The following is a 15,279-nucleotide window of genomic DNA, read 5'->3' as shown; positions in this document are numbered from 1 at the left end:
TTTTGCTACCCAAGTAACCCTGAATCAGAAAATCAGATGTAATGTCAATTCACTATGGCTCAGGCTGCAATCATCTGGAAATTTATTAGATTTAATGCAACTTTTAGTCAAGATATGATGACTTTAACGCTATCGTGTTAGGAGTTTATTTCACAACGTGCCATCAAATGAGTGTTTCCACTGATGTAATATGAACAAAAGCAAAGTTATTTGACAGAAAACCCAATTTTTGGCAAAACCATTGACATCATTTTGAAAATAGTTGTTTTAAAATGTTTTTTTCTTCTTTTGAGGTAATAGCAATGCTTCAACATTCTCATATATTTAGAAAATTTCCAAAGTTTCCAACCCTTCCTGTCTCAACTTTTACAATACCTTTTGAAAACGAGGCCCCCGCAGCTGGAGAGGAGACAAAAAGCTCAGTCACAAAAATCACAAAACAATCCATCAATTATTTAAAATCATAGTGATTCTTCATATCCGATTGAACTCAAGAAGGTGACTGAAATTCTCCTCGCACAACACGAACACCACACAAAGGAATTATAAGAAATAGTGAAGTCATTTAATGTCATTTCGTTAACCCACTCATCACATTATGCAACGTACACAAACTGTACAACTAATAACAGCATAGAATCCCCAGATTATATTTCACATAACCAAATGTCTCAAACATATCAGATTAATTCACAAAAATTAGATGAGATTTTTCATATGACATTTTTACGATGTACTCATGTGCCAGATTTAAGATTGTCAAAATTAGATTTGCTCAGCTAGAAAACCAGAATAAGACACTTTGTGGAATCGGGAGTGTCGACCTGGGAAACAGGCCCTTAGTGTTAATATGAAGGTTCCACCTCCTGTATGTTTCTGAAGGAGGGCAGGACTGTCAGATTTTGTCAAATCAGAGGCAAAGAAGGGAAAAGGTCTGCAGTCTTGCGAAGCGGGAATCATGAGGCTCACAGGACATTTAAGGTGGAGAATCACTGTGGTAAAGGATCAAAATGTCACAAATGCCAGTTTTCTTCTCAAGTAATAAACTGGACCACTGCATCAGCTGTAATATTTGGATTTCGCCAGTCAAATAGTCCATAAGCTCTCATGACGTGCAGACGTTCAGCCGCACGCCTATTCCAACTTCTCAGCCATCGGCTCGTCGGCACCCATTGTATCATTTTCATGGTGTCAAATGGAAAACTCCCCCATGGTGTCACTTTCCTCGGGCACAGATAGATCAGAAATGGTTGAAATGTGAAAACATATCAGCAAACACAGCGCGGTCATCCACGGCAAGAAGGAGAAAAAGCAATATGTTTCCAACACCCACATACCGATGCACTTTGAACTCAATCACACCTCTGCCTGCACTGCTTTCATGGCTGCAGATAGACTATCTACTGAGGTTATTTTTCCCATTCTATCATACCAGCAATTCTCCCTGTGACACGCAGCTCGCGCCATTGTTGTCTTCCTTTGTCACATTTGTCATTGGTAGGCCACTGCACGACCCACTGCGACAACCCTCGAATCTGAAAAAGACCCTTCAGAAGCCCACCCCCTCTCCGCTCGCTCCCCTTCCCGCCTCATTAAGGTGAGGTGGCATGAAGAGCCTGCAGAGGAAAAGGCGTCGCATTCTGAGTTTATCGTCCTTGGCACAAAGAGAATCGTGACTTTCACCCCCGACGTGCAGCGCGGCGACGCCAGGGCCTGGTGGGCATCGAGGATTCATATGATAATGCTTTTTTAATCAGACCTCCTCGCCGGACACCTACGTCTCTGAATTATTTTTGAGAGCGGGAAAAATGTGAATAATAAGATAATTATATCAGGAACCGGGCAGGATGCGGAGCCGTGCGGCCGCGCCGGGGAGGGTTATCCGAATCCAAGGTCGATTAGGCTTTAACGCGGCTAGGCGGAGGTAATTTACATGGTGTGCTGATTTTATAGCATTATCAGATGCCGATCTGCTGAGATGGACATGGAACTGTGTGCGTCTTTTCGATAAAGCTGCTCAGCCGGAGCTCCGCATCGCGTATCTTTGCCTCTCTTCCTCCGGCTGAAGATACCGCATTAAGAGAAATGCGCTTTTTTTTTTTTTAAGTGTGATATCGCCCGACTCATGTCCCCTTTTTCTCTTAACCTTGGCCACTTGTGAAACTGATGGCAAAGTTCAGTGCGCAAGTCATGATCCACACCGACTTGTAATTAACCGCGGCCACTTCTGGAAGGAGAATCTCGTGGATTCCTGCCTTCGCAGCGGTAACAAACTCCTCAACACCGGAGGCCAAAGGTCCGGCAGAATAATAAGGGGCAATAATGAGATCTAGAGCAGAAGACAATTAGGTGGGGTCTCTCAGATGCTGAGCTTCAACGCAGTTACGCTTACAGCTTATATTAAATGTGTTGATGCAGTCAGCAAAGGACGAGGTGTTTTCAACCTTGTGGTGGGGGGTTGATGATTATCTGGCCAATGGGGACCCGACGAGGTCACACTGGAGAAGTTATAGCCTACACTGGAAGGATTAATTGGAGGGAGGTTGCTGGAACTGCGGGTAGGGAGTGGTTGTGTTGGGAGAACTTTGCTGAATGCAATTATAAAAGTGCCTATTGGCAAATAATTAGGAGTCATTAGATTAGCTTTGTTACTGAGGCAAAACTTGGTGGGGTTAAGTCACTTGCAGAGGCACGCAGCTCCGCGTCAGTCTTCCAAAATTCCATGAAGGTCACGCCAAAACTACTAAAGAGCTGCAAATATTATCCTATCATCACAACTTCTGATGGTCCACAGCAGCTGACCTTTAAGCTAAGAGGAAGCGCCAACGTCTGCAGCGCTGTACACAGTTAGACCTCAGATATACAGCCACGGGAAAAAAATAGATTACGAGATCACGGATACAAGTGGCTGGAATGAGTTTTCTCCAGAGGGGGGCAGGATTAACTTCCTGTGATGGAGTAGAGCCACTTCTTCTTCACATTGAGAGCAGCCAGGTGGGTTTGTTCAGGCATTTGATTGAGACGCCGTCAGGTTAGCTCTGGTTATAGGTGAACCAGACAGAGCAAAAAGGGACTTTTGGTTTTTCATCCACACAACCGGGCTTTTTGGAGTCACTGAAAATGAAACATTGAGAAAATGGCTTCCGGATCGTAGTGTTTTTTGATCTGCATCGGTCTCCGTCGTCTTGTAAACAGGGAAGACGTAACTTATGTTAAATGCGCAATAATGAAATAGTGCACATCGGCACTATGATCACAGTCATTAGTTTCCCTAAACGGCAACGAAAGACTTGTTAAAGTGACTTAAATGATTGCAGCGTGCTGTTCTCTCTGTGCACATGTCCTTGTTACTTTACAGAAAAAAATAATAAAAATAAACAGCAACCAATTGGTGACATGCAAATTCCAGCATTTCTGCCATTTCTACAAAAACAATGTCCACAGGTGGGCAATTCATTTAAAAACTGAAAACTGGGATGTTTGTGGAGAGACTGATCCATAACTTATTCTAAATTCAGTTCAGTCTCGTCTCTCTTACAGCAGAACGTTCGCACCCCACCCAGACCAGAAAGTCGTTTCAAACCACCCCCTGGAGTCCAGAGTTCCTCCTTTGCTTATTGCTATCGCCTCACAATTTCTCCCCAAAAGTCACCCCCCTGACCCTGTGATTCTTCCTGCACGACTGCATACAGAACATTTGTAATCTTTCAAACGTACTGTACGCCTCCTCCGAATGTCATGATACACCAAACACGGCTCCATAACTCACAATCCAATTTGCCTCCACTATATTTTTACAGAACTGCTCGATGGGAGTAATTGTTTTTTTTTTTTTTTTTTTTTTTTTTTTATTATAAGTGCGGTTCTTTGGTTTCCGTTGAGTAACCCGAGACAGTATGAAAACAGCTACTCTCTGCACAACCTCAAAACTATATTTCATCATTCTGCGGCATTAAAGAAATGTCAGAGAGGAAACCAAGCAAGACTTTTTCGAGAAAAAAGAAGGGGTGGGGGGGTGGGGGGGGAGGCAAATCTTTGCCGGTGGTGTGCGGTAAATAAATCAACTTCATCTGAAGCGAGCTGTGGGCCAAACTGCATTACTCAGAGACGCGGTTATTGTTTACTTTAACCAAAGGCAAACTCTTGTAAAGCTGCCCCCCCACCCCCCTCTAAAAAATCCAAGGTCTGCTCCGGCTCCTTGTTGTGGCTGCAGGGCGCTCCGTGTTTACACCCCGACCTAAAAGAGGATCTGAGCCCCACAACAATGCAGAGTGGATCCGAATAAAAATAGCAGCTGGTATCACATTATGCTGTCTGTACTGTTTCTCGCTTCAGGCCCCCTGTCTCCTCTTTTTCCCCCTCTCATTTCAAATGAGAATATGTCATTCTGAAAACGCCGGGAAGTTTTTGCAATGCGCCAAGGGTAACGTATCGCCATGCACGGCCTGCAATGTGGAATACATAGAAATATAAAAACGCCTGGGTATTTTTGGCTTAACAAAGGTCATGTGGATCAGAAAAAAACTGGGCTTTGTTACACCCTGAAGATGGGAAGGAGGAGCGGAAGCTCTTCGGTAGGGATGCATCGATGCCAATATCAGTACCGGATATCAGGTCCGATACTGCACAGAGTACTCTGCAGTATCGGACCTGATATCCCGATGACATGACGTCATCATTTGCAAATAAAGTATTCATATTAGGCTTAATGGCATTTAATGGGCACTTGTATCAGTACTCAGTATCTAAAGTAGCTAAACGTCCTTTAAAAAAGTGGCATTGATGCATCCCTCCTCTCTGGTACCCTCCACATAAGCTGATGTGCTCCACTCAGGGCCGCGTCGCTTCATGAGGTCTCCCCACCTGATCTCACAGTGTCTCCTGGATATGAAGTGGTGATCCTCTTCCCTGGAGGAAAACTCACCTCCCTCCTCATCCATCCTGTGCCAAATGCCCATTTAAGCTCACATGAATATGTATTTTCTGCAAGAACAAGCTGACTCCCCTCTTCTTTCTGTGAACCCATTAAGAACGCTTTGCTGCTGTGTGGTCCATGCTATTCATGTCCACAAGTTGCTGTGTTTCCTGATGTGTGGAGGCGGAGGCGGAGGCGGAGGCGGAGGCAGAGGCGGGGGGGGGGTTGTCTGAGCCGGCCCGAGCTCAGAACAAATCCAAATAAGTTGCAACCGAATGACGTCCGACCTTTACCGGCTACAAACGTTAGGAAGGTCACGTCAAATCAGGCAGTCATCCACAGTTGTGACGGCTGCATCAGTCGGCCAGCTGAGCTGGGGGGGGTGGGGGGGCGGGGTTATAAATGCTGAAAAGTCTCCCCCACCTCCCACCAGAGCTTGATTAGTATGAAAGTGGCAGAAAGGGGCCAAGTTTACGTGACTTACGAGTGGCTAGTGAACCCAAATAAAGTCGAGAGCGCGAGTGCTGTTGGAGATGTGGAATGTAAAGAGATTATCGCCCGTACCGAACCACAAGTCAACCACGATGGCTGCACGCACTGTGTCGCTGCCTGTGTGTGTGTGTGTGTGTGTGTGTGTGTGTGTGTGTGTGTGTGTGTGTGTGTGTGTGTGTGTGTGTGTGTGTGTGTGTGTGTGGTAAGTAAACCATCTCATTTGACTCATAACTCTTTGTTCATTCTCTGAAGCCACACAAGGTTATTTCCAACTTTTCATGATTAAATATTTTCACATTGTTAGACGATGCCAAAATGATTTATCTTTCATATAAAAAGCACCACTCCTGCCAGTATTTGCAAATCAAATGCTCACGGGGCTTTGCACATTTAATAGAAAGAGCCTGGTTCACTCAGACCCTGAAAGATAATGCACTTGTAGCTTGGCTGCTTTTTCTAGCTGATTTGCTCAGAATAACACTACGAGTGACAAAACGTGCAAACGGGAGTATGTAAATAAAGATTTCCACTGGCTGAGCAACCGACTGGCTGGAAACGGTGTGGCTTCCCTGTTCATTCACTTACAATCACCATATAGTAATCGAATGCAGCTCTGACCCAGTTCTAGCACAATAAATGTGGAGATGAACATGTTGGTGGAGCAAATTCTCATGGGGGTGGGGGGGTCAAGGAGACGACCAGTCGTACGAATTTCAGGTACGACACATAAAAAGTCTTATAGTAAAGTCTTATAATAAAGTCAACAAATAAAAGTGACGGGAAACCAGGTGAAGAAATGTCTCTCAATAAAATAAAAGCTATCCATTTTTGGAAAAGACTGATTTACACCTTTCCAGGGGGGTTAGAGAGCGATGCATTCATAATCCATGAAAACGTAATAAGTCACATTGCACGATGTACGTTCATAAATCCCATAAATTATTACTCCTCCTGGAATCTCAGGCGATTCCAGGTGCAACCTGATATTCCATAATCCATAAATCCAATTAGATTGGGCGTTATTTTGATGCACCCTGTGAGAAAACCAGTTTCTGCATGTTTGCGCCCATTTCGACAAACATTCAGTGGATCAACTTTGAGGCGTGACCTAGACAATACAAATGGAAGCTGTTTATCATACACTCTTATTTTTTTTTTTTTTTTTTTTTTACAACCGTATTGATAATTTTGATATCTATTGCCACAGAGATCAAGCACAAACCAAGACATTTTAGACAATGCAATGCTACCAACTTTGTCTTGGAAAGTCTCAATTTTATTCTGTAGAATAACTTTTGGCCCAGCGCACAAAGCAAGGTCCATAAAGGTTTAATGAATTCACCATTGAGGAGCCCAGAACTCGACCCCGGCCAGCACGGCTTTCTTGTCCAACATCAGTGCCTGACCTCATAATTTATCTACTGAAGGAGTATGGGCACAAACTCCCAAAGAAACTCTCTGAAATCCTGTGGAGAGCCTTCCAAGAAGAGCACAAGCCGTTGTAACAGCAAAATGGATCTACCTTTCATTGCTGTTAGTGTAGTGATCAGGCATCTGGATCATTTGGCCCATATAATCTACATCTTTTAGCATTTTTTGGCAGGTGCTTCATTATTTTTACTTTTCTAATGCAGTGCCAAAGAAATAATGTCATTTTAATATTCTAGCAGAGACAATAGGTTCCCTAAGATCTCTTCACAAAGACTTTGTGCATTGAATTGACACATTTTCAGAGTTCCTCGATGCATAAAGCGAATTTTAGGCAAAATACGAGCTACTCTGGTTGTGGCATGTATTGCACAACTGCCGTTAGTGCACTCGCTACTTTTATCTTTTTTTCTTTTTTTTTAAGACTCTCTTAGGCCATGTGGACACAAAATGGAGTTTTTTGTTTCAGAAAAGTTTTGCGTTTACACGACAATGTTTTGAAAATGCCGCCACACGATGACGTTCGTATGGACAGACGACCAAGTTGGATCACTATTATGGTGACTTTCAAACAGTTTTTTTTTTTTTTTAAACTTGTGGAAAACACAATAGTGACGCTTCTGTGTGTGTGTGTGTGTGTGTGCGCTCGTGTGCGTGTGCGTGTGTGTGTGTGTGTGTGTGTGTGTGTGTGTGTGTGTGTGTGTGTGTGTGTGTGTGTGTGTGTGTGTGTGTGTGTGTGTGTGTGTGTGTGTGTTTACACCAAATGTTTAAAATGAAGGCTCTCAAAGTGATCACTGCAGAGGCAGGCGTTTCGCTCGATTAATCCACACTGTATCAGAATTTGGAGGATTTTTATTTTTCTAAAGGCCACTTTCCTAATAATTAACAGCTCAGGACTATCACTAGCTTTTTTTTTATTTCATTCTCATCCTAAAAATGTGAATAAAGCAACTGCTTTTGGTGAGTAAACTATTTAAAGTCTCTTGACAGTTTCAATGAAGCCATTTTCTGATGTGGAGTTTATTGTAAAACAAACCTCTTAATTTGATTCACAAAGACATTCATTTCTTCTCAGTCGCCACTAATCTTCTGATTAAATACGAATGGCCTCTTCACCATGGTCTCAGTGCACAAAGAAAATCCACAAACGAGATCCTCAGTCCAGTTTCGTTGTTGTTTGGCTGCAGTATTCAGGCGAACAGGCCTGTTTTCATCACTCTGTATTTAAAGTAAACACGTAGATCCTGTGGTAAAGCCAGCTGAGAAAGTCCAGCCGGCTGGGTAAAGTTCACAACGAGTCGCTGGTAAAAATGTTGATTTTTCACTGGTTCCTGTGAGCTACAGGTGGTTAAATTATTAGTTTGTTTAATGTGAAACGTCTTTATTCATTTTCTGTCAGAAACTCACACAGAGCTGATGTTATTGCTTCAATCTTTAAGAAGGAGGCGTTCTAGATGCATTTAAGTTCGGGGTAAAACTTGGTATATAAATTGTTAGAAATCTAGTGTTTTACCTCCTTCAGAAACTTTTGTTGCTTTGATTATTTTATCATTTTCAGCTGATTTTTTGATTAATTGCTACCAACTGGCGCTCATAGCAGTGGTCACACTGTGAGGTTTAGTGTGACTGAAATTTCTGACACTTTCTGAAAATGATCTTCATGCCGCCAGCGAGGAGATTTATGTCTGTTTGCTTGCTAGTCTGGGTCTTTGTCCAACCCTTTTCTCTATTTCTCTGCCATAACCCCAACCTGAACAGCAGAAAGTGAGTCTGGTTCTGCAGAACCCCGGATTGGGTTGGGTGTGACACGAATATATCAGGAGTTCCACATCTTCCTTAAGGAAACTTTAAGAGTTCAAAATAGACAATCAAACCAATAATCATGTGATTGGAAGGCAACCAACGAAGCAACAATGGCCTCATTAGCTGCTATAATTCTCGTGAATTCCCGGTGGCCGAGGTCCTCAGTCAATATTTGACCTCCTGGAAGTTATTTTCACTGCTCTCATGATGGTCAGTCGCCCCAAAGTTGATGTACGACTTCAAACCGCAAACATTAATCAGATTTGATCAAAGATATTGAGAGAAATGCGTTTGTCTGAGACGACCAGAATCATGCAATCGACTTCAAATTGAGAGTACGGCTGGGATAAGACATACGAGGTATCTTACACCTCGCTGAATTCTTACAATCTGCAAAGCCGTTTGAAGGAAAATGTGCCTGAAGTGGGTTTAGAAAGCAGCTCTTCATGTTTGAACCTTAAAATGTTTCGGCAGTTGAGATTTCTTATAACTTCACAGCTATGATTTTTGTCAGCATGTTTTGTTCAATTTTGATAGACATCACTGAATTACTACTTAATTAAGGCATCCAACATTACCTTATTCTTAACTTGATTACATCTTGTGGAGAACAAGACCGGACCACTTCTAATAAGAGGACATACGCAAGATCTTCTGAGTATTCGCTCTAATAAAGTGACAGAGAACTGAAAAGCTGCTCCACAAAAGCCAACGGAAAGACTCTTAACTGTCGTACAGTCACGTACGTTCAATTTTACCCAACAGAGCTCACGATAATACCCAGTGGAGCCCCCCGATGGCTGCCCAGAGTGACGTGAGGAGAGGTCAGTCGATAGAAAAACCTAAGAACACTCAATACTTGAAATCCCAGTTTGATTATTCAGACAATCGACTGGTGCAAAGACAGACATAATGGTTTAATTAGTCGCTGTGAAGTAATCGCAACATCCTCTCGTTAATTTTCATTGTCGCAGGCTCTGAGCTCGGAAAACGCCGGCTTCTCGTGCTGCTTTCAGGAAGTCAGCGCTCGTTGCTTTTGTTCATTTTAATGGGTTTTAGTGTAAACTAACAAAAGACGGGTTACCTCCTCAGTCTGCCTCAACAAACACAACATGCTTGGTTTAGACAAGCACATCTGGGGTTTTTTGTAACCAGAAGGAGGACAAAAGCAACTTTTGATTAAACAACGAAGCACAAATGGTGAAACAAGCTTGAGTCGACGACACGCCATCACCGTATTGCCTTAACAGCTTCAAACATCAACACCTCGACAGGTTTTTCTCTTTTTTCACCAAACCCCGTCGCTTAACATCTCCCTGGTTTTTCTTTGCAGGAGCTCATTATTTCCCATCTGCACCCCCCCAACCCCCTCCCCCCCTTCCCCTCTTTTCCCCAAGTGGCTTTGCCTCTCTCCGTCTGATCACACCTGCCTCTCTCTCTTTAAAAGAGCCCGCCGGCGTCGACTAACTCCCTCCAAACCCCCCATCTTCCTCCACCTTCCTCTGGTACCCAGTTCTCCCTGCGGACTAAGTGAGAGGTCATCACTTCCAGCCCGTCAGACTCTACTGGGGCCTGCTCCTGTACCTCGCCAGTCTGTAATTATCCCCCCCACCACCACCACCACCATCACCACAGAACTCCCCAGCAGCCCCCTCCCCTCCTCTGTCGCTCTCTTTCCTCCTCAAACTCCCTTCTCTTTCGCTCAAATGGGATGATTACAGGATGCTTCTATTGGAGATTAGAACGTTGAAAGCGAGGGCGCAGTGGGGGCTCTCTCTCGGAGGGGGGTGGGGGGGGGTGACGCAGAACTCTGCAATGAAAACGCAACCAAGCTCTGCAAATGCACGGCACGGAGGAGGGAGCGCAGACAACCAGTTAAACAGCTTTCCAGTATTCAACCCCCCCCACCACCACCACAATATATTGCAAATTTACCATTTTTCTTTCCCTTGTCCTGTTCGACAGCTAAGGCGTATGATATTATATGATTGAAAGCCGTGTGGTGTCAGAACAGTTTTTGCTCTCGCAACAGGAAGAGATTGGAATTCTCCTCCTGTTGCTGCCTTTATTGGAGACTGGCATGACTGCCGGACACGACCGGGCTGGGAACGCTCAGAGAGGCAGCGAGTGGGGGGGACAATAACCTTGTTGATGATAAATCATAGTTACCACACAGATCCAAACAGTGCCCGACCAACAATAGTTCCACATCCAGTTTACTGTGATAGCAACATCGACTGAACTGTGATCAATTATGTTTCTATTCACGTTCACGCTGCACATGTCAACATGCACGTCACTAGATAGTTAGATAGGAGTCTTCGGGACATTTCTTCACAAGGACTTTATTTGTCATTTTCACACTTTCACATGTCATCTAACCCTGTCCATATGTTGAAGTGTCCTTGAGCAAGACACTGAACTCTAAATTGCTCCCAGTGGATGGACTGAGCACTTTGCATGGCAGCTGTCTCCACTGGTGCTCCAGTGCGTGTGTGAATGTGTGTGAGTGCTATATAAGAGAAATCCATTTACCAAAATTTAAATATACAAACACTTTGTTTGTTGTATTGTTGTATTTTAATGCCCAGTTCCCAAGTTCAGGAACTAAAGATTATTGGATTGCGTAATAACACTTTATTCTCGTCTCGACTAAAACATAAGCCAGGAATAATTCCTTTATATTATTAAAATACACTTGAAAATTAATGGCGAAGGCAAAATGACAGAACGTAACAAATTCAACAAAGAACTGTGGATGATTTTTGTTAATGATTTAGAAACATAAAAACCAAAGAACGAAATGACCAAAAATACAACAGTCAACCAACTCACGGTGAAATTCTGCTGGTTGAGACTGCAGACACTTGTGTGATGAGAAAAAATAAACAAGAAAGGGTAAACATGATTCACTCAGAGCTGGTGTGAATTATGGCCAAGGGAAAGAGCACTGTGGCTTTAGAGAACGAAACTCAAAGAAATTGGCTCATAAAATGTTTTGCATTTCTCGCAACTGATATTGTTATTGTAATAACCAACAACTTCATTGCATATTTATCTGATATCCTAAACATCCATCTTCTTTACCCACTTAATCTAAGATAAGGTCGTCTGTACAAGTTACACTATGGTAACAACTGGGGATGCACCGATACCAATATTGAGTCCAATACTGCACGGCGTACTTGTAGAAGGTCTCCAACACAACTTGCCGAGTATTACATGACATCCTGCATCAGCAACGTCGGCAGCAGGTAGACAAAAGAGGACAAGTGATGTCAGCGGCTCGCGGATTCTTTGATGTTAATGAGAATGAGATACTTAAGACGAACTGTAAATTATGTTCTGCCAAAATATCAAGAGGAGGCGAAATCTTGTTCGTGCAACACCAGCAACTTCATCACCAGAGACATTTGAGCCGGCAAAGCATTTAATTAGTACTTGTATCGGTACTTGGTATCGGCAAGTAGCTGAAGCTTAGTACTTGTACTTGCGCTCGTCCCTTAAAAAAGTGATATCGGTGCATCACTAGTGACAAAAGAAATCCTCAGCAGGGTAAAACTAATGTGCCTCACAGTCTCCACCCATCACATGTTCCCTGTTGGCGGGAGAACAATCCAACACTTCTTTCTGCTGTGAACACTCGGCCGTCACAAGCCTGCGCTAACTTTTCTGACACCTTAAAACCCAAAAGGTCAGAAGGATCATGACGCCTCGCTTTCACGGTCTGTATTCCAAAATCAATATCAATATCAATATAATCAATATAATCAATATGAAGGCGGGTTCAACACTACCGCACAGTCATAGCCAACTTATAGACACCAAAAGAATGACTCCACCCAGAAAAGCCAGAGTTCAGTTCTGCAGGGTTCTTACCGTGGTTGGACTTGGATCCGTGCACAGGCGTATAGTGGTTCTTGGAGGAGGTTCTGACCGGCGTGTTGTCTTTGGGCGAGCCGTTCATGGCCGCAAAGTTCTCGCAGTCATACTGCGATATGGGGATCGGCCCCTGCTGCCTCAGGATATCTGCCAGGGCCCTGGAAAAAAAAAAAAAAAGAAGAAGAATTATACCGTGAGTGCAACACCGGCAGCCAGAGCAGACTTTCTTCCACTAATTGATAAGATGGTGTTTTGCTTGTACGAGTTAATCAGAGCTGCTCTCTTTCTTCTTTTACCTGTTCTCCTTTTTCCCCCTCCATCTGGGAGGGAGACGAGGGCTCATTTTTGCTGGGATGTGAGAGCATCTTGCCTAATTGGGTTGAGTCTGAATGTTTTTCAGACCGCACCAGGTGCATATGGAAGGATGGAGCCCTCGAGGGGGGAGGCTGAGGAGGGGGCGGGAGGGAGGGAGGGAAGCGAAGGCGATGAAAGAAAGTTAAAGGGGGGTAAAAAAAAAAAAAAAGTGTTTGGTTGACGTTTCTGGCTTTTAAAAGAATAAGGGGGATTCAAATCCTTTTTGTTTGCGGCGTTGTAACCTTTTGAATAAATATTTCAAAACGCCTCGCCACCGCCTTTATCTCCCCCCGCTACACCCCCCACCACATCACCACCGTGTTCCTTATTGAATGTGCAGCGGTGCGTGCGTGTCACACGACCTTGATACAGCCCCAATGTTAACACTATCCATTATTCACCGTCTTAAGATTGCTCAAGTGTTGAATAATGCATCCATTTAAAAAAAAAAAAAACCAACTACTCAATCTGGGGGAAATAATGTGTGTCAGCATTTGTTCACTGATGTGGTGCAGCAAGCTACAACATGTGGTCCGCTCATGGGTGATCACTCTCATATGGCGAAAGCCCCCGAGCAGGAGGAGGAAGAGGAAGAAGGAGGCCAAGCTGAGGAGGTGAGATTATCCTCTGCTTTCCTGTCAAGATCAATAAAACTCCACCTGGACACACAAGAAAACCCTCATCCTGATGCAAACCGTGCAGAATTTGGAGACATTGATGGGAATCCAACAGTGGTAGCCCCCTTTAAAACAAACAAACAAACAAAAAAACTCCATATCTGCTTCAGCATCACAGTTTGCTGTTAAGGCTCTTTGCACTCCCACACACAGCAGACACCAACCAGCCATACCAGCCGCTGCTGTAGATGGCTCCCTTTCAACTTCTGTGATAATGACTGGGAGCTCTCCTCTTTGTAGATTTTAACATCTTCCGGCAAATCAGGCAGAATCTGATCTGGGAAGGTGCTGCCTTCAGATAGAGATCTGTTAATTAAAACCCTCATTATTTCTGAGATGGAGCAGAGAGAGAAAAAGCACAAAGTGGGAATGACATGGGTCTGATTCCTGCTTTCTTTGACCTTTGACTCCCCATCCACCCCCACCCAACACTCACCTGTGAATGTTCATCTCCTGAGGCGGCTCCGTGGCTTTGTCGTACGCAACTTTTGCGGACACTCCCAGCACTATGATGAAGGCTATGATCCCACAGGTGATGTAGACAGCCGTGTTGGTCTGGTCCATGCTGGGATCGTAGGTCTCTCCGGTGGGCACCGGGGACGGGGCGGCCGTCTGCACCCACTCCGGGGTCTGGTAGTTCCTGCAGGCTTTCTGGTCCAGCCGGTCCTTCTTGTACTCGCAGCAGAAGCGCAGGTAGCACGTCCCGCAGCAGTACCGGTGGTCCGTGTTGTTGCACTCGAACAACTTGTCGTACTGGCCGCTCACGTCGTAGTAGCCCAGGCAGGTGTCGTGGTTGCTGACGGGCGGCTTCGGCGGAGGCGGCGGCTGCGTCTTGGGCGCGGAGAGCACCGTGGGCACCGCCGTGGCTTTGTTTGCGCCCTTCCTTGGCGCGGATTTGGCTTTCTTTCCGCCCGTGGCCGCGCTCAGGACGCACAGCGGGTCCAGGTAGATGAGCAGCAGCAGAAGGTGCCGTATCCCCATGGCGCTGCGCGTAAACTCTCTTCTCAAGAGAAAAAAAAACTAAAAATAGACACTTCAAGTGTAAGTTGCAGGGAAAAAATATTCTTCAGTCTTGCGCAAGTTTGGCCGCCGAGTCTTCCCCTGCGTGCTCGGTGTCCGGCGCAGCCGTCATGCTGAACGCAAACTCTGTGCAGACTCCCGTCAAGGGCATTCTCCGCTCCTCTTACGCAATGGACGCGCTAGAGCGCGGCGCGCCACCGGGAGAGCTCCACCATCTCCCCGCAGCCCGATGGATGGAAGCCTCTCTCCTCTCCTCTCTCCTCAGATCGGAATGTCGCTGTCCACGGTGCTGATTCCCAAACACCTCTCTCCTCTGTCTCACTCACTCGCTCACTCCTCCTCCTCCTCCTCCTCTCCCTCAGTCTGCTGGAGTCAAACTTAGGCTGCGGGAACAAATAAAGCCAAACGTGCGCATTAGCTCTCACGTCATGGACGCGTCATTAATTAATGAATTAATTTTCAGGCTTCTTGACAGGTTTTTCTTTTCTCACTTATAGTCGCGTGTTTTTTTTTCCTTCTTCTTTTTTTGCGTCCAACTTGGACATCGAGCGCAGTGCAATAAAAAAAAAAAGAAAATGCCAAAGCGACGCGCAGCGTCTTGGCACCGCGACGCGTCGCTGGGAAAAAAAAGAAAAGAAAAAAGAAACAAGACAGGACTGAAGAGGATTAAAATGGACTTGGTGCGGTGGGTTTTATGCGGGGGAATGG

General features: G+C 44.8%; 1 protein-coding gene across 1 annotated transcript in view; it reads right to left on the bottom strand.

The window, feature by feature from the left end:
• Positions 1 to 14,936, bottom strand: part of LOC308120397 (shisa family member 6) — a gene marked incomplete at its 3' end in the record, with an annotated part of 87,232 nt that extends 72,296 nt beyond the window's left edge. The window contains exons 1-2 of the mRNA XM_080481002.1: positions 13,988 to 14,936; positions 12,518 to 12,678 (exon numbers count right to left, since the gene is read on the bottom strand). Coding sequence (XP_080337128.1) covers positions 12,518 to 12,678; positions 13,988 to 14,532 — 706 coding nt within the window. The 5' untranslated portion in view covers positions 14,533 to 14,936. The remainder of the gene's footprint in view (positions 1 to 12,517; positions 12,679 to 13,987) is intronic.
• Positions 14,937 to 15,279: the final 343 nt, after the last annotated feature.

The sequence above is a fragment of the Lipophrys pholis genome (genome assembly GCF_963383615.2).
Source record: "Lipophrys pholis genome assembly, chromosome: 1".
Classification (NCBI taxonomy): Eukaryota; Metazoa; Chordata; class Actinopteri; order Blenniiformes; family Blenniidae; genus Lipophrys; species Lipophrys pholis.
Note: the sequence above shows the minus strand (reverse complement) of the source record. Positions and strands in the feature narration are given on the sequence as shown.